This window comes from Numenius arquata, chromosome 3 (assembly GCF_964106895.1).
Source record: "Numenius arquata chromosome 3, bNumArq3.hap1.1, whole genome shotgun sequence".
Lineage (NCBI taxonomy): Eukaryota > Metazoa > Chordata > Aves > Charadriiformes > Scolopacidae > Numenius > Numenius arquata.
Window position 1 is genome coordinate 32,783,359 of NC_133578.1, and position 19,897 is coordinate 32,803,255.

Sequence of the window (19,897 nt, forward strand, 5' to 3'; positions counted from 1 at the left end):
TGTTAATATTTTAACATCTAGAAACATCTACAGCTCACTAGTGATTAGCTTTAGATTAATGTGACTACTGATGACTGAGATACGTACAGCATTGACAGTTTTGTTAACTACGGAGTTGGATGCCTACAATAGGCTAAGCTTTGTGACCTTGCAATAAGCAGTTATGATTTTCATTTGGACTTGCACTTGTTATGACTGTAAAAAAAGAACCTCTCAGTTCTGTCCAGTGTGCTTGTTAATTGCTACTGACTTTTAGGTTTTGTTCTTAGCACAGCTGAAGCTCAGTTGACCGTGGAACAATGTTTCTGTAACTGCTTTTCTGTTTGTGATTGTTACCCATTTACTTCACATCTGTTGGTTGTAACAAATAATACTCAGCATTCTTTTCCATAGTCAGGTTAAGGGTTGTCAAGTCTATGATAACATGTACCTGACATTTATGCATCTTTTTTACAGTATTATACTGCAGCAACCTGCTAATATCAATCTTTAATTTTTGCCACTGTTTACATGAAAGTTCTTCTCACTGTTTGAGGAGTCCAATGTTGTATAGCACTGGTGAATGAATACAGCTTTTACTGTGGGATGAATGTTAGGTTTTCATACATAACTGAAATTGTATATTACAAGCTAAATTTTGGAAGTGTAGCTGTGTGGATAATACTTCAGCTTTGGCAACTGAATAGGTGACAAAGTGCAAAATGGAACAGATCAGACAAAAATAATGCAGTAGGTAAAGAACCTCAACATACTTTCATTTGATTTAAAAATTGGCATTGATTATACTTCAGGAAGCAAAACAGCTTATTGAAGTAAGAGGATATATCTTGGGATTAAAAATGTATATGTAACTTTTAAAAGTAATTACTGTATTAATAATTCAATCACTCAGGATAAACAGCTGACAAATGTTAATGAATTCAACTCTTCTATAGTACATCCTAACACTTCATTTTTATAAAACTTTGATCAAAATTCTCTTTGAACTAATGGAATGATGATTAGCATTTTAAAACTAAATAATGACAGCTTTTAATTTTGAAATATGAGATAGAATCTACCTCAAATCAATGATACGTATTATGCCTGTAGTTATGAATTTGTGGCTAGATGAATTTTATATTAGGACCCAGGAACCATATAAAATGCAACTCAAACTTTTTGTAACAAAAATTTTTTTCAAAGCAGAATTAGAGAGCTATTCAAGGACAATTTGCAAAGATACGCAGTGACTGCTTATGCATTCCCATCAATAAAGAACAATTTTATCATTGATGAAAGCTATGTGTGTTTGGCTGTTATTAGAGAACCATCTTTAGTTATTCAGTCTTAAGTATATCATGTCTGTTACACAGTGAGTCTCAAATAGGATATGCTCAAAATAATATGTGAATGAAACTGAAGTAATTAGGCAATATATACTGTAGGTTTTGGCTGAAGTTTTCTCAATTCTTAAATTCATGTTTTAAAATAAGAACAAGCAAAATTATTAATTACATAAATATTGTCTGTTTTAGAATGTGCTTAACGTGTAAGCTTACTGTGTTCAGTTTACAGTTTGCAGTTGCTGTATCACGTTGTATTATCTTACTCTTAAAATCACCTGGCTATCTGTCCCATGGGTCTCCCTTTAGGTGCTCATAAGCAACTGAATCACCTAGCAATTTGGGATGTCAGCAGTTCTTTAAGCACATTTTGGACCCATTGGTGAACACTGTTGCTTAGTGTGAGATTGTCTTCTAATACTGCTGACACTATCACCTCATCTAACAGATGTTCAGATTGCAAATCCTCTGTCTGCTTCTCTAGACCTACTGCATTACCAAATTTGTTCTTATCTGTGTTTAGCAAAGTATTCAAAATACTTGTAACTTTACAAAGCCTCCACTTTAACTTTGTTAATGTCTGCTTAGATATCGTGCTGTCCTGGTGGATTACAAATGCATTTCCTCAATCTCTGAATGCATTTTACCTGTGAAAGCTTTTTTCCTTCATGGTTAGGCTGAAGAGAGTCCCTTCCAGATGACTTTTCTTCCTAAATCGTTTTACAAGGGGGAAAAAAGCTGGTGAACGGTCACTCCCAAGTCCAATTTGTGACCCATAACAAAGAAGCATTAGTAATGTAACTACATGTGGTAGAGAACACTGTAAAAAAAAATATCTGTGAAGTAGTTACTAAATCTCGTGAACATAAAATCCAGAAGTTCTTTGTGTCTGTTGCTGCTTTAGGATTAGGGATTAAAAGGTAGATACCCTTGAATCTGCTTATACATTTCCCTTTATACTAACTCTAAAATGTCTCTTTAGTGGAACATTCTGTTCATTTTCACTTGAAAGTGCTCACTTATGCATATGACTATAGTAAAGCTGTTCAAAATTTCAAAACTTAGTAATCTTTTTATTTTGAAAGTGTTATAAAATTAAATGCGATTAAATTTTCTAGGAAGTAAGAAGTCTTATTCTAAGTATCTTCTTTGAAAATGGAAAACTAATTTTTTGTAAACGAAGAACTTTAAGATTCATCTGTCTCCTGTTAAATTCATCCCAGATTACACCTGAGTATGTGCCTACTACAATTTCATACTGATGCACTGTTGTTTTAGTGACAAAAAGGGAATAAATTGCCTTAAGAAATACTTTGAGGTAAACATTTGAAGAGCTTAAATTTCAGTTTTTTAAGTTTGTATTTTTCCCTTCAGTAATGCGAGAAGATGGCCTCTGATGATAGATCCTCAGGGTCAAGCAAATAAATGGATAAAGAACATGGAAAAAGCCAATAATTTGCATATAGTCAAACTCAGTGACCCTCAATTTGTTACAACGCTGGAAAATTGCATTCAGTTTGGCAGTCCTGGTAGGTTAATGACTAAGGAAAGTGTAAATTACAGAAGAACCTCGAGGGGGCACAATTAGCTAAAAAATGAGCTCCAGTGACTATAAAATGTTCTCATAGTTGAGGAAAAGAGATTTCTTTTTTTTCTTGATTTGAATCAAATTAGTACTATAGTAATTGAAGTTCTCACCCCAGGTTATGAGATACTTCTTAGCACAATATAATTATAATACTCAATTTGTATCTTTTAGTTGCTTTATGAGATTTGCCATTTCTTTGGTTTTGTGTTACAATAATTTTATTTCTAAAAAGTAATGTTGTTTTTATTTGGCTTTTCAAGAGTATAAATACCAGATTGCTAGGCTGTGATCATTAATGATTCTTATATTCTCTGTAGTATCTTTATTGCAAGTAGTCTTATTACCCTCAAATAGATATAAATTAATGAAATACATAGTTCCAACTCCAGCTAATTGTCAATGGCTAACTGGACTACAAGTAAAGAAATGGATTGTTTATTCTCCATTATTTCTTTCTTGATTTTGACAATTATTTGGGTAACTGTGGCATATGATGTTTAATTTGTTGTTATTTCTCTTTTCAAAAATGGTAGTCTTCAGCTGCTGTTCTAAGCCACTGGCAGCAGTAGCAATGATAGAATTTAGTTGCTTTTTTGCAAATTGATATAATACTAAGAAGAAATTAAAGGTAGATTTCTTTGATTCAGCTGATTGAAAAATGAATACTCTAAAAAACATTAACTTTACCTCTAGATATTTCTAAATTAATATTTTTATTTGCACACTGTAAATATAGATTATACATATGTATTGTGAAGAGCAGTCAATCAGTAATATAAATGCCGAGACAGTTCTACTGATTCTTGTGTTGTTTTGAAGTGCTACTGGAGAATATTGGAGAAGAACTTGATCCTATCCTAGAACCACTTTTGCTCAAGCAGACATTTAAGCAGTCGGGGAGTATATGCATTTGCCTTGGAGACTCCACGATAGAGTATGCTCCTGAATTCCGCTTCTATATTACAACTAAGCTGACAAATCCACATTATCTTCCTGAAACATCTGTTAAGGTGAGAATTTTGAAATGAATGTGCAACTTTGTTTTAATTTAAAAATGATTATTTGGCTAAAAACAGTGAACAATTTCTGGCACTTGTTAATTCCTCCTCCCCTGTCAACATTGGGATTTTTTCACACTGCTGGAAGACCAGTACCATGTTAGAAGTGTTGACATTTCTTGTGTCTAATACTTCACCTTGCAATACTGTCATTCTTTCATACTGTCAGGAATTTAATTAATTAATTAATTTTAACACCTTTCCCAGCCTGTATCTCGTGATGCTATTTAGTCACTCCTTATTGTAAAAATATTTACAAGGACTTAATATAATAGTCACTTCAAATGCAAGCTCTACATTATGCTTTCATATTCATGATTTTTATCTGCAGTATAGTTAGGGACAGGAGTCTGCAATTCCTGGCATTGTGCCTTGTTTATAATAGATAGAAAACATACTTACACATTTATGTATTTGATAACTGTAGCTATTCTTATTTTTCTGTTAGGACAAAACCAAAGTAGATTCCTGCTTTAAAGAATAAAATTGGTGTTTTAATCTTTTTTAAGTTGCTTGGGAGATGTATTCCTCCTTTTATTTATTATTATTTTTGAAGAACTGCTTATCGAAAAGTATTGCAAATTTACACTTTTGTTAAACATGGGCTATACTGAAACATAAAACCTTGAAATCAAAGCTTTTTAAACTATTATGATATTCAGTAAAATGGAACAGTAAGTTGTTTAAACAACAAAGGAGTACTGATGCAGGAAAAATGGACAAAAATTAATGACAGAGAATAACTTCTATTCACTTTAATGCCCATCAAATCACCTAGACATTGATCTTTTATCAAAGAAGGTAATTAGCTGCATGTTCAGAAAAAAAGATGAAATATGAACAGAAGAGAATAGCCAAAAGATTTACTGTTATAATACATATGACGGTTATTTCCTAGGAAAAGTTTTTTGTTTAACAGACAATTAAAATCTCCTAGTTGCCAATCAACAGTCAGTACAATCCCCCCCACCCCCTGTAAAGTTTCTAAAGGTAAATCTTCTCTAGTCGGTTTCCATGCAGTCAGACATAAGTTGTTAATTGCTCTAACATTAGCAGTTGCTTCATTACATGCTGCACACACTGCTGAGCTAGCTGGCTAAGGTGGCTCACATACAGGGAGTAGGAAACAGAAAAGTAATATCTAAATATCTTAGTCTGAAGCTAATTACAACATCCATTTGGTGAATTTGTCCCAAGGATTATTCAGGAGCTAGTCATGAGTCCAGGGAAAATGGTTATTGATATGGTTATCATATTTCACAGAAAAAGATTGTACTGAATTCTGATGTGACTTACATAGTGAAGCCTGCAAAGAGACATAGGCCATGGGTTTACACTATATAGATATGTATTTGCAGCTATTAGCCATTTGGATTAGCTTTTTCCTGTTTCTAACATTATTAATTAAATGTAGCAAAACCCACTGAAAAATCAGATCATTTTCAGCACTGCTGAGGTAAAGGTGACTTATTCACATCCAGAAAAATATCATTCTGTCCATCAGGGACCAAGGAGAAATGTAGAATATAGACAGCAGTTTGCACTTAAACCTCAGAGGTTCCAATGTCCGAACCAGACAACCTTTCAGAGCATGACAGCTCTGAAAGCTAACTCATAATGCTGTTTGTAGCTAGCCTTTTACTTTGAAGAAGGGAAGTGAAGCCTATAGAAGACTATTGAAGTTTTGAACGATTAGGTCCCTCTTATATTTCCCATTACTAAAATTGTTAAATAAGGTGAGGAATAGGTCATGATGCTTGTGAAATCTTATTGATTCTTAGCGTCATATAGAACTGAACCTCCTCTCAAAATTCCTGTGTGCAAGAATGGTGTGATATGCTATCTGTGCTCCTCAATTTTTTTTCAGATGAGGTATACTATAGCAAAAAACTGTTAGTTGTGCGTTTTAAGAAAGTTAAAATATTATCCCTCCTAACTTTACAAGCAAAACTTGTGAAAAAAAGCCTCAAATATTTGGACAACTTTCAGATATTACTAGTGCAGAAGCAAGTCCAGACAAATTAACTTCACAGGTATTCCATATTCTAACTGATCACTGTGTTCAAGGCTAATGTTCTTTTGAAACACGAGTCAATGGTATCTGTACCCACCAAAAAAGCCTAAAGAGAATCTGTAGTCACTATTACCTAGACAATTAATTAAACCCAATACTTTCATCAGACTAGATGATTGATAAGTAGATTTTTTTTCTTGTTTTGAACTACATGCATCAAACTATTTTCTAGACTTCTGCTGGTTATATATTCCTTCCCTTTCTCATGTAAAATATCGTACATTTTTGCTACTTCCTCAGCAAGAACATGTGGGTTTTATCTGGATCCATTATGGGATGGGAATTCTTTTAAACACAGTTTTTTTTTCCCAGTCACTTATTTTCTCATGAAGAAAACATGATGCTATCCTAATCCTAGAGTACAAATTTCCCTGTACTAAAATGACAAATTGCACGTGAACAAGGCCATTAAAGAGAGAAAATGTATGTGGCAGAGGCAATAATGTTTTTTCATATTATATGGACCAATCACTTAAAGGACTGAAATTTAAAGTTTCAATGTAATTTTGAGGTACAGAATGAAATTCTATACAGTTTTGTCACATGCCTTTTTTGGTTAACTTTCTGGGTCAGTCCTGGGGTTAGCTTTCCAACACATAATCTTTAACCCTCAGCTGCAATTCATTTATTCTCACAGTTTGGTTGAGCTTATTACATGATATCATACAAACCTCATCGTGTAAACTAATAAGCGTTTTAATTGCATCTGGCCATAACTATGCTATCTTTCAAAAACTATTTCTTCTAACAGGTAACATTATTGAACTTCATGATAACTTCAGAAGGAATGCAGGACCAGCTTCTTGGAATTGTAGTTGCAAAAGAAAGGCCAGATCTTGAAGAAGAAAAACAAGCCCTCATTCTTCAAGGGGCTGAGAATAAAAGGTATCAAGTTAACTTCCCTTGCTAAGGCTAGAAGCAGATTGCAGTTTAAGGAAATAAAATAATGGGGAATAAATTTCAGACACTTTTTTTTGTTTGATTTATCAGGATTTTTTTTCTTTTTTTAATCAGAGTTAGGTTGATGGTTGGACTAGATGATCTTAAAGGTCCCTTCCAACCTGGACAATTCTATGATTCTATGAAATTCAAGACTGCTTTTTTTGAGACCCCATACTTAGGCTTTTTTTTTTGTTTTTCAGGCTGATTTGGATGCATGCTCTTATGCATATTCCTACTGGTTGTGCCTTTCCTCTTCTGATATGGTTTCCTATTTCTGGGATTATTAGAAAATGTTAAAGAGCTGCATTGCAGGTTGTGTAATTGCAAAATGTAGCTCTTGATCCTGTCCTCTGGTTTTATGCATTCCTTCCATGATGGTTGGCATATGATTTGCTGTCCTCATGAATTTTGGTTAATTAATTTTAATTAATGGTTGTGTTTTAGAAATGCTTTCATTGTGTGCTAGATTTGCACTGATTGTACATGGCAAAGAGCATCTTTCCCTATGGGTCAAAGCATGAAATGTACAGCATTCAAAGTGGTTTGTCACTTCCTCTTTTTGCCATCCATTTTTTAGCCTGAAAGTGGCTAAATTTTTCAGAAATTTAAGGGAATGTTTAATAAGAAAAAAAGGGTTTGTTTTGTAAATTCCATACCATGAGTAGAATCTACACGTTGTGTTATTTTATAGAAACTAACAGAAAACAACTGTAATTTTCATATGTGAAAAATCTTGTGTATTATTTTAGGCAGCTAAAGGAAATAGAAGACAAGATTTTAGAAGTTCTTTCAGCCTCAGAAGGAAATATTTTGGAGGATGAAACTGCTATTAATATATTGTCTTCTTCCAAAATTCTGGCTAATGAGATTTCTGAAAAGCAAGCTATAGCTGAAGAGACAGAAAAGAAGATTGATGCTACTCGTATGGGCTATCGTCCTATTGCTATCCATTCGTCAATATTGTTTTTTTCCATTGCTGATCTAGCCAACATTGAGCCAATGTACCAGTATTCACTCCTGTGGTTTATTAATCTTTTCATCATGTCTATAGATAATTCGGAGCAGTCAGAAGTTTTACAAACAAGGTAAGAGTGATACTTTGCGATTTGTAATTGTTGATGTATTCATAGCTACTCCAGAAATGTTACTGTCATTTCTCCAAAGTCTATTGTCTCGGGCGTTGAATTTTGAACTTTTTTCTTTTTTTTTTTTTTTTGTGTATATATATGTGTGTGTTGGATATTTTCCTGGAAAATAATTTATTCATAGTAGCAAAATGGTACAATATATTACAAGTGCAACATATTCCACTATTTCTACTTAGTAATTGCTACCTCAAGTCATGTGTGAAATTACAAAGTATCAGATAAAAGTGGTCCACTTGCTTTGGGTTTATATTTCATTTTATGTGACTTTGTATGTCTTCGAGAAGCAGACAAGAAACTTTTTCACACAACTGGTGAGAGAGATGAAGTTTTGTGACTGGGGTTCTTGACTGTAGATTGTGCAAGGCGTTAATTATTAACCCAAGCATTTTTTAAAATTCAGTTTGATTATTGTTTTATACTTAAGGTGTCCCTCCCTCTTCCAGCTTGTTTGTGAGAACAGGAGAAACTGTGCAATCTTTGATGATCTGAATTTATTTTACATGTGATAGACATTGCTATTATGATCACATTAGGATTATTCAAAATATGTCCTTGAAGTGAATTATCTACACAGAGATTTTTTTAAAGAAGATTTTTCAGTGTTCTGTCTCATCAGTTGCAAATTCTACTTTAGTGGCTTTATCTGATTTTCAAATTACAGACCCTTGCTTCTTTTACTTAGCTACTTGCCTGTTCATCAAATGAACAAAGGATGGGAGACGGAAACTACTATGCCAATTCATATTTAGAAAATTTTCCTAGTTAATATTGCAAATGGCAATTTCTGATTTATCCATTACTGTCCATATTTTATTCAAATACAAGTAAGTTGCAGTACCTGGTAAGGTAGTACTTAGTGTGTAGTTTAATGTGTAGTGTTCAGTTCAGTGCCATACTGATTATGAAAGTTATTTTTTCATGAGAATTTAGAGTCTAGGCAATCTAAGTCTAGCATAACTGTTGTATCAAAGATATGGCTACTAATCATTTAAGTCAGATGCTAATATTTTGGTATCATATTTGAAACTACGTTCAAGGTAGTCTTTAGCAATAAGGCAATCTGTGTTCTCTAAACCTAGCTCTTTGACTTTACATCTTACTCTTTTATATCTCAAAAAAACCCTGTATGCCTGTGTGTCTGAATTAAAGTGAGCAATAAATAAAATAATTTTATTTTGATTCAGAACCTTTCTGTCAGAAGAAATGTAGAGATACAGGACCTCAGTCCCATCTGACAGTATGCATTCATAGGGAAGGATTGGTGTAAGCCCATTTTGATAGTTTTTCCCAGTGAAGGCAGAGGAAGACAGACTCACAGAAAATTCTCTGTGAATTAATAATTCACATAAGACTGTTTATCTTGGGCTATCTTCACTAGACATTCTTTACTACAGGCTCTGTGCTGAGATTTTTTTAATCATTCTTTTCTCATGCAAAGTGTGTTACTTCTCTAACTTGAAAAAAATTTACATTTTGTCCCATGGCCATCTTTGTGTCAGTATTTTGTGTATAAATTGTATGTATATCCATATATGGATGAGGAATCAGTAATTTTGAAAGGACTTGAAATGCTAATAAAAAAACAGGTGCATTTATATATTACAGCAATATAACAAAAAATAGTCTATTTCTTAGCTGAATGGAAAATAAAAAACAAAAACAGATTTAAACACAAGACTGAAAAGGAGACACAGATCAAACAACGCAGCTTGCTCTAAATCTTGATCTTCTGTGAAAAGCTTTCCACTTTTAAATTATAATAGATCACGCTTAGGTTTCTGAATGATCTCCATGTCTGAACTGGAGGAATACCCTCTGAGTAGCTCCCTGCCAAGGGATTGGTGACCTAGGTAGTTGGAAAAAAGCCACAGCACTGCTCCATATCTTTGCTACTATCTCAAAAAAAGTGTTTGAAGTGGTTGTGCAAATTCAGACACTGCATTTCTATCCACTTAGATGGACTTTTCCTTATTTTGACTAGGTATCCTAGGTATTCAAACTTAATCCTTTATGAAACAATAGATGGCCTCCTTGCTTTGTATTTAAAGGAAGTTATTGATAATAAATCACAGACTTGTAAATATATTTGTATTATAGTGTATTAAGGAAATTACTCTGTAGAATGGGAAGCATATTTCAGATAATCTTTAAAGGTGGACTGTTTGGATTTTGGCCCTGGTATTTATATCCATAATGAGTTTTAAAATTCCCACTCTTTTCTGCCCCTCGCAAAAGAGACCTCTCACTTCCTCTGAAAATCATGTATTGCTAAGATGTGATTGCACTTAAATGTGGTTTATTTTATTTTGCTCTCAAAATGGTACATACATTTAATGATTGCTTTAGGGTAATTGACCAGAGAGTTTATTAGAACAAAGGAGATCTAAATGGTTTGTAATAGGTTTCCAGAATGCACACTCTTTAGAGTGATATTAATGGAAGATTGTTCTTTTTTTGACACCTGTAGGTTGAAGATTCTCAAGGATCATTTTACATACTCACTTTATGTCAATGTCTGTCGCTCCCTCTTTGAAAAGGACAAGCTGCTCTTCTCTTTTTGTCTAACTGTGAATCTCCTGAAATATGAAAGATTGGTCAGTAATTAAAAATAATTTGTAGTTTGATATGATATATATTATACTGCATATACAAACCATCAGTAATAGGAACATACAGGATAAAAATAGAAAAATAAGTTTATATATAATTATATTACTTAAGCCTCAATTTTGTGGTGTTTTATTTTTGTTTTTATAAGCATTGAAAAAGATTCTCTAGAATTAAATAAACATATAACAAACAGGTATGGTAAAACTGAGCTAGATGTAACAGTTTTTCTAAGTGTTACTTAAACCAAAGCCCAGCCTATGTTATTCTTACAGTGAACACTTTGCAAAATTTTACTGTAATGTATTCTGGGTTCTAAGAGCATATCAAAATTAATTGTAACCACTGATTTAAGTAAGCACTTCAGGTGCTAAATGTGTTTGTTTTTGCATGGAATTCCTTAAAATCAAACACTTGTACCAACTGAATTATACTCATTTCTAGCGATTCTTTACAAAATATTTCTTTCTTTATTTTTTTTTTTTAATTCATAATGAAATACATGCATTTTAACCATATCATCTGCAAAACAGTACTTATGGTTGTTTGGGGTTGTTTTGTTTCAGTGTAATACGGAAACTTGAATTTTTTTATTTGGGGGAATACATAGAAGTGAATTCTTTCAAGAGCTGTGACAGTAATAATCATGGGACACTATTCTCCCATTCACAGGGACTTCAATTTACAAGTTCAAGCCATCGAAGATATCTTGAGATAAAGGAGTAATGAGAAAGAAATATCAACCTATTACATGTCTTATTCCTTTTTCATACTTAGCCTTGCATTATAGGAAAAGGTTGCAAAATGCATGGTTCCCTGAAATACTTCCAATATTTTCTTCCTTCAACATTTTGGAATTTGAAGAATGGGTCTAAAAATCTAATCAGTTAACACTGTTCATTCCCTAAGTTAGGAATGCAGATAAATCTTTAAATTGGCTCATATCTTACGTGTTTTGATTCCTTAAGTTTAACTGAAAACCAGACACTGAATACTTTGGAAATAAGCTTTTATTAGTTCTGTAGAAGCTTTTCCAACTAATGCAAGAATTCAGATAACTGTGGTGATTTCCTACATAATGTACTAAAACCATTTGATTTTATTTATTTAGTCCTCAGAGCAGTGTTTTTCATTGCAGATTAATGAAAATGAGTGGAAATTTCTGTTAACTGGAGGCATAGGTTTGGAAAATCCATTTTCTAATCCATGTACCTGGCTTCCTCCAAAATCATGGGATGAAATTTGTCGACTAGAAGATTTGCCGTGCTTCACAAACATTCGGAAGGATTTTACACAACTAAAGGATGGATGGAAATTGGTATATGATAGCTTGGTATGTTAACATTCCTGATTGCTTGCATTCATAAGCTAATTAACACATTGAAAATATTTATTCGGGGAAAAGAAAGTGCTGTAATTTTACATGGTATGTTCTTACATATATGAATGTAAATATTTAAGCAAATGGTGCGTAGTAGTAGAATATCGCTAATTTGTCAGGTGGTTTCTGAGTAGCAAGTCATGATTTGAGTTGAATTTGGATGGGAAAAAGGCAACAAAGCCTGGAGTGGTAAGGTGATAGTGACATTTGCTAAATTTAAGGCAACCGCTGTCCCTTGTCAGTCTAAACATTTGTTTATCATGCTTTGAGGATGCCTTTTCATGCTATTATGTAGCATGCTGCTTTCCTGGATAAGTGTAAAAAAACCAATTACTGCTGTGTAGAGAAACTAGAATGGGATTCAGGAGACCTTTGATTCCCAGTTCTGACAGTGGCCTGGTATATGCATGAATGACTTACTTGTCTTTAACTTCATCACTGTTTCCTTAAAATCTAAGCTCGTTAGATTAATTTTACTCCACGTTTGGGTACTTTCTTCATCTCTAATCTTACTATTAACTCCTTTTTTTATTTTATCATACCCCTTCTGCTTCTTAATATGCAAAGTGCTCATCGTACACATACCTCCTGAACAAAACATTACCCTTCTTTTCTACTTGCACCGTATCTGAGCCATAACCACTTCCATATTCAGGTAATACTGTCCATTTGTGTTGGTCCATTGAACAATTTTTCTCACTGTTAACTTAAGTGATGAAAATTTATCACCATTATTCAGTCAAATGACTCGGGACTTCTTATACCTATTTCAAAAAGATTTAATTGTGTGTTTTATTCATTGTAAATGTGAAGGATTTAGAAATCCTTTCTATTTAAAAAATGGGCCTAAAGTATGCAAAGAGGAAAAGAATGGATTTTTGGTTGGAAATGTTCATACAAGTACGATGAGAGACATTTAAGAAACTGAGCAGCGGCAGCGCCTTCAGACGTCCAGATTGTGAGAAACAGGCAAATAGCAGAGATAAGCTTTCCTTGGGCATTTACAAAAAGATACAGCAAGTTGAAGACTTTAGTTCTTCTTTGCGAAACAGTTGCTTGGAAAATGAACAGAGAAATGATGGCATTTGAAAAAGAGATTGAGGGAGGGGAGACTACTGTGTAATGCACTTTGGGATTATAGTTTTTTAAAGCAATGCCTAATACAAATGAAAAGTGCTGACTTTCAGAACTAAAGATTCAAGATGTCCATGATAGCTACGTGTGTATTCACACGGCCAAACTGAAATAAATAGCAATGCCTTCATTTCAGTGGCATGCAATAAAATGAGATCTATAGAATCAGGTCATCAGTTAACTGATAAAGAATCTAATAAACAGTTACACTGAAGCCAGGAGCATTCAGTTACTGAACCTTGAGTGCTAGATCAAAAGAAATGGCATTATTTATCACTGTCCTGATATAGAAGAGTTGCTATGCCTTTTACTTGTTATGTGAAAACATTTTCATTATCCATCTAGCTTTAATACTAGCACTTTCCTGTGAGTGCACTGGAATTTTCAGAAATGCTAGTTAATGCATATTGGGGAAGATTCCTTTTTGATAGCTGTATTTTTTATCACCAGTATAGTTTATCCCCAGTAATATGCAGCCAGCAATTTTTCCTGTCTTGTTGGTGATATACAAATTGAAATCAAGGGGAGTTTCATGTATGTATGAAGTGTGTTAAAGAGAGAAGGCACAAAATCAGTGTTGCTTGAGCCACTTTGTAATCAGCAGCCATACACTGAAGATGAACGTTTTTAAAAGGAGTTTGAGATGCACTTTTCTCCTCCTAGTTGTGTAGATCAGGTTGTTCCAAAAGTAGGGGACCTGACTTCAACTCCTCAATTCAAGGATTCCATGTATTTTATTCTAAATTTGTATTGCATATCTTGGAGAAGGGACCTAAACTCAGTTCTCCTGTAGCTGGCTGACTTAACCTCAAAGCTACTGATGCATCTCTTCTCATGGAGAAGTGAAGAGTTTTCAGCGCTGTGGCACAACTCAGTGGAGTCTTCAGTGCAACCTTCACTCCTCAGTGTTTACTAACTCAGTTTTCTACAAATCTTGCAACTTCTTAGATAAACTCTTAAACAGCTGTTATAGATGTCATTCTGAGGTACCTATATCCCCCCCATATATTAATATAAAAATAATGCAGCATTCTGGATTCTGATCTGAAACTAAGTGCCTAGAAGTTGAGAAAGGCAGGAGTCATGCTCCAGATCCTTAGCAGAACATGAGTGCCATCATGATTTGATTTGCTAAATCAAAGTTGCTCAGAATGCAGTTTGTGCAGGTCTGCCTGCATACCTCTGTGCCCAACCCTCTACAGGCAAGCCTAAGAGGCTCACTATCAGAGCTGTAATACCAGTTTCCAGATAGACATACATAGCTGGCACTGTACTTCAGTCTAATAAGAAGTTAACATGCCACACAACCACTGCTGTTTCCAGTCTGGTAACTGTGACAACAACATAACAGCTGGGTTATTCATAGGCCATTTACAAACTGAGTTCTCTGGTGCATTGTTTGACTTAACTTTCCAATTTTTGTTTTCTCCATTCAGATGCAATCTTACTCATAGTTATCATGTAATACTGTAATGTGATTGTAATTGATTATATGGTTATTGTTGCTATATTGAAGAATATTCTGTTCTAACAGAAAAACTGAGGTAAAGTGTATTTTCAGGTTTCTTCCAGCTCATTCCTTCTCCACTTTCTAGAGAAGAACTTTGGGTTATTATCTTTCAAACACATAAAAATTATTGTAACTTTTCTGCTGTAAGAGAAGCTTCTTTAGGTAAACATATATTTGAAAGGGCTTTTTAAAAAAGCTTTAAGCATGTCTACCCCCTTCTTGTAGATTAAGAAAAAATACATCATAGATTGATGTGTCAAGTTAAACGATGATTTACTCTCACTATATCTAATTCACAAATGCCTTAAAGAACGTTGAAATACATGTATTTTTAGGATCCCCAGCATGAGGATTTTCCTGCAGAGTGGCAAGACAAGCTCGGGGAGTTCCAAAGGATGCTTATCATTCGCTGCCTGAGACCTGACAAAGTATGTATGAAACTTCCACCTTATTCAAAAAGGTCTATCCATCTTAGAAAACAAAAGTATTTGCAAGAATGCATTTCAACTGTGTTATCTACAACCATTCTACAACAGTCTATCATAAAGGAAAATACAAATTAATGACACTTCAAAAACCCAGCAAGTTTGAAATTGTAATAAAAACTTTTTGAAACAGAAGGGTAGGCCGTTAGCTTTTAAGTTTCAGTTTACACACCAAAACCCCCAGAGCTCTTCCTCCTTGAGACTGTCTTACAAGCCTTCTGACTTTCCTTTTTCAGTTCACCTGCTATTTTTGCTGATGTAACTTTTTTGATGGATGTCACTATCTATGGTAAATTTGGTCTGATCTAGGAAGATAATTTAATGGTAAGCAAGAGTGTAGATAATGTAGGTGCTTAAAGTTAGCAATTATTGCAGACACATAGATCCATTTTGTTCTATGGAAAGTATTTTGAAGCAGAACTGTTCTGATTTGAGTCTGTCTAGCTGCAAGGCTTGAGTGTGGCACAGATCACAATAGAGGATCACAGTTATGAATCTTTATTCCAAAAGAGTCAACCTATTAAAAACCAGAACATAAGTATTAGACATTTTTCATATATTCACAGGTTAGTGGGACTACTGTTAGTCTACACCTAGCCATAATGGCAAAGCACACTGTGAACAATAGGAGTTAGTATAAGCAGTTATGACCTCTGTTCCAGAGAGCCTATGAAAGGAATTCCAACACTTACTCACACAGCCATTTAGCTTTGTATTAGTACTCAGATAAAAATGTTTGTACCGTATAAAGAAGAGAAACTTTCAGAGTCAGACTTTACACCTCACTTCTCCTGGATTTTTTTTTTTTTTCTCCTGGATTTTTTTGGCAGTACGAGCTTTCAGGATGTTGGGCAGACGGATCAGCATGGAGAGGCACTGGTGGTGGTGGTGTGTACTGATGCTTGGAGACAAAGTTATCCACAAGACGCTGCCTAGTTGCGGTGACTTCTTCCTCAAAAGAGTTTATTATGCTTCTGCCAGTTTTGCACTTAAAGCAAAGCAAAAGATTGAGACTTTCAACTGAGCAATTTAACTGTCTAGTTCAACTACATTCAAATTTAGATTCTCAACCCCCCCCTCATCTGCCACTAATTCTAGCTAAGAAGTCTACTTTTGGCTATGGTCACAGCAATACTGCTGTCTGAATGGTGCAGAGCAGTTTGGCAGATATTACATATGCATACCCCCATTTAATTCAGAAACTCCTCCACCAGCCTAGCCAGTAGGGCTCAGTTCAGTTACCACTTTTGGTTACGTCTAGTAAACTTTTAAAGTAAATTGTGAGCCTACTGTTTAGATGTATTTTACATCACATCATGGAAGGAGACTTCAGTTTGATTTTTCTTATGTGTGGAGGCATGATCTCACTTAAGATGTGTTAGGGTATCGGGGCTTCAAGATGGCAGCGTGCTCTGGATCAGCCCTAGTGTGTAGCCCTCCAGGCTATTGGTGACAGTGTTCTTGGGGGCAGAGTGTTCCCACTTGAAGCTTCTGCTTCAAGTTTTCAATTTGCTGTACTTAGAAATAAAGTAATATTATGGCCAAGACCCTGTTTGTACCTCGGAACACTGCTCTAAATCGTTCACTGTTCAGGCTAGATAACAGTGTCATCTTCTTGCTCTTAGTCCACCTTTTAAGATACCAGACTACTCCCACTGCAGCATGTCATCCTGTTTTTATGTATTAGAGTCTGTTGTATAGGGAACTTAAATACTTAACCTTGACAGTCTCCAGGTATATTTTCAATACAGAACATTACCAGCAAGGCAAAGATCTTATTTGTGCCAACTCACCAGGAACTAAGATGCAGAACCTGTACAGTGCCTCATCAGAGAACTTGGTTCACTTAATTCTTACCTATACATAGGATCAGGGTCATATATCAAAGATCAGCTGATCTTGATCATGTAGTTGAAGCAGCTCAGTTTTGTGTGCTTTTGTGTATGTCAATGCTATGGCATGCATGAAGTCCCAGAGTGGGGAGAAGTAAAACTGGAAAACCGTAAAACATCTGAAATGGGCTTTCAAATTTGAAAGCTGAGTTAGACTGTAAAACTAGACACATGAAGAAACAATCTGGTCAAATTTTGTCTTTTCACATGTGTTGTTCATCCCTCTTGAGAAAGACAGAGCTGCTCATTGTAGAGCTTCCTGGATTGATTGATTATTGCACCCAAGATACTTTTTCTGCTGTAGGGAGTTGTTGGAAAAACATTGCTACAGAAACAGGTTTTCTTTGAAAAGCTAGACAATAGACTACACTGAGAAGTGTTTAGGTGCAGATTTCTTAGCCAGTAATGCACATAAATCATTACTTCAGAATAAGTCATATTCTAGCCTTACACAATCTTGCTGATGCTTGGAAGTCTTACAGATGGAAGTTCTTGTTTACATTCTAGCTTTGATTCTTGTATTAAGATTAATTGGTTAACACTTACAAGGAAGGTTTTCAGCCGTGTCATCTCCAGCATGTAGTACTCCTCCATTGTCAGGTCATCAAAGTGCTTAGTAAGGGATAAAAAGCCACAGCTGTGACGTTTGGTGTGTTCCTCCCTGCAAAGTAAACCCAGAGCAAGAACAGATATTAAATCTGTGAAAGTTACATTTCAAGAGATGACAAAATCTGAACAGGCAGGTCTCTTCAATACTTCTACTGTCTATCACTAGAAAAAGTATCATACAGAAAGCATATGCAAGATTTTAGCTAGTTGTGAGACAAGAAGGTATAAGGGAAGATACAGACTGAGTTTACCATGTTTTCTACTTTGTTGAATGAGAAGCACACTCTTTGGAGGCAAAGAGAAAGCACTATGAATAATTGCATGGGATATAATTAATGAATGATGAACTATTTTAAGGTTACTGGGTAAGATAAACTTTCAGTAGGCTTCAGTTTTGTGAACTGTTACAGAGAAATTGGTAGTTTTATAATGAGTAAGAGGATGTTGTCAAAAAGTTTGGAGGAATACTTCAAGAACATTGTTACATCTGTGCTTACCATGGGTCATCATTTGGTTCCCAGCCTTCCAGTTCTATCAAGCAAAAGAAACATTTTGCCACATCTGGTTCATTTGCATTGGGACAGTGGATAAAGCCCGCCTTTGCCATCTGCAGGTGACAGTTTAGAAGTTTAGAGTGTCATACCACACAATGCTCGTGTTCACATCAGCAAGCTGTTTCTGAGGGCTTGCAAATAACGTCTTTCCCCACAATGTCTATCAGCACAGATCATGCTAATAATGAATTTTAAGTGTGAGGACTGCAAGCAGGTAAATAATCATCTAGTAAAGGAACAAGGAATAGGCTACAAGTAGGGAATGGATTTCTGCATATCTGTGGTATCTGCAGAGCACTGGAATAGCTTTGTTCTACCAGATAACTTCTAGTAGATGCCATGCAACACAGGCATTTTAGTAGCAGCGCATGAGATCTGCCATAGCCAGGACTTCAAAGAATATTTTCCGAGAAAAAAGCCAAAGCATAAGACTATTGACATAGAAAATCTTTAAGTATAAATCATGTGAGTAAAATACTACATCTTTAACTTCTATGTTTTCCTGTCATTTTAGAACCACATCTGGTCAGAACACTAAAAATTGAGTTTGTTTCAGTTATCAAACTGCACACCACCTCAGATAGCTCTTGCAGTATGACTCATCTGAGCTCCAGCCTGGATGTTTCATGTGTGTGCAAAAATAGAAGTTGTGGATTTTTTTAATGCTGAAGTCAAAGCCTTCAGGGACATTAAGTTTTCTAAAATTTAAATAATTTCAATTTCTGAATTTTAAGTAGTGATCATTCTGTTACTTAATCCTTCCTGCTAGATACGTACTTGTTTCTTCTAACACAGGCTTTTTTATGAATGAAAATTTGCAATCAGAAAGAGTACATAGTACAAGAAATTAAGTTTTAAGTGACAAGAAGAAAAAAATGAAAACAAGAAAAGCAACTATTTTCAGTTCTGTAGGTAGACTAGTGAACTGAACATCCAGAAGCTAGTCACCCTACTATAGCATTTCTGAGCAGGGAGCAGAGGAAAGTTGGAGTATTCAACTTTTTCTTTGAGCTTAGTGGAAGCTCACAGCTCTTCTTGAACATGAATATATTTAACAATTATTATTTCTCATTCAAGCACAGTATATAAAAAATAAGGCATAGTCAAAATATCTATTTTTAGACTTACGTTCTCTGGAGTGCACTTGCAGTTCTCTGTAAAAGGCCACTTCTTGAAGGTTTTTAAACGATTCTCATATTCATACATATCCTTAAAATCACTCAAGAGCTTGGAAGCCAAACCTAACTCTTTCAAGAGCATCTCCATCTACAAAGCCTGCAATTAGAAGAGCCCAGAACCTCCCTCCTGCTCTCAAATTTAAGGCATTATACTAATTGGTGACACATTGCACCTGTAAAGCAGGGTAAGTTTTAAAGTAAGTAAAAAGGTGAGTTTATGAGCTGGACAGTCAAGAGAAAGGAAGCCATTGGAACTTTTTCCCCTCCCTTTGTCACATTCTGTGTACTCGGTCACACTATATATTGAAAGCACCTATGCTAACGCAGTATGAAAATTACAAATTTTATAAATGAAATGTCAAAAATGCAAGTTAAAAGCTCTAGTTATGAATACAGCAATTTTACATATTAA

General features: G+C 34.8%; 2 protein-coding genes across 2 annotated transcripts in view; one reads left to right on the forward strand and one right to left on the reverse strand.

Annotated features, from left to right (window-relative positions):
- The window catches only part of DNAH7 (dynein axonemal heavy chain 7), a 110,679-nt gene that overhangs the window by 78,321 nt on the left and 12,461 nt on the right, over nucleotides 1–19,897 (forward strand). Inside the window, exons 47-53 of the mRNA XM_074145819.1 lie at nucleotides 2,700–2,854; nucleotides 3,733–3,923; nucleotides 6,797–6,930; nucleotides 7,737–8,072; nucleotides 10,603–10,729; nucleotides 11,881–12,075; nucleotides 15,103–15,195. Of these exons, the coding sequence (XP_074001920.1) occupies nucleotides 2,700–2,854; nucleotides 3,733–3,923; nucleotides 6,797–6,930; nucleotides 7,737–8,072; nucleotides 10,603–10,729; nucleotides 11,881–12,075; nucleotides 15,103–15,195 (1,231 nt within the window). The remainder of the gene's footprint in view (nucleotides 1–2,699; nucleotides 2,855–3,732; nucleotides 3,924–6,796; nucleotides 6,931–7,736; nucleotides 8,073–10,602; nucleotides 10,730–11,880; nucleotides 12,076–15,102; nucleotides 15,196–19,897) is intronic.
- LOC141463228 (baculoviral IAP repeat-containing protein 5.1-like) lies at nucleotides 16,028–19,573 on the reverse strand. Its single transcript, XM_074145540.1, has 4 exons — nucleotides 19,436–19,573; nucleotides 18,251–18,360; nucleotides 17,691–17,805; nucleotides 16,028–16,240 (listed from the first exon to the last, which is right to left on the reverse strand). The coding sequence occupies exons 1-4, from the start codon at nucleotides 19,571–19,573 to the stop codon at nucleotides 16,028–16,030; spliced, it is 576 nt and encodes a 191-aa protein (XP_074001641.1).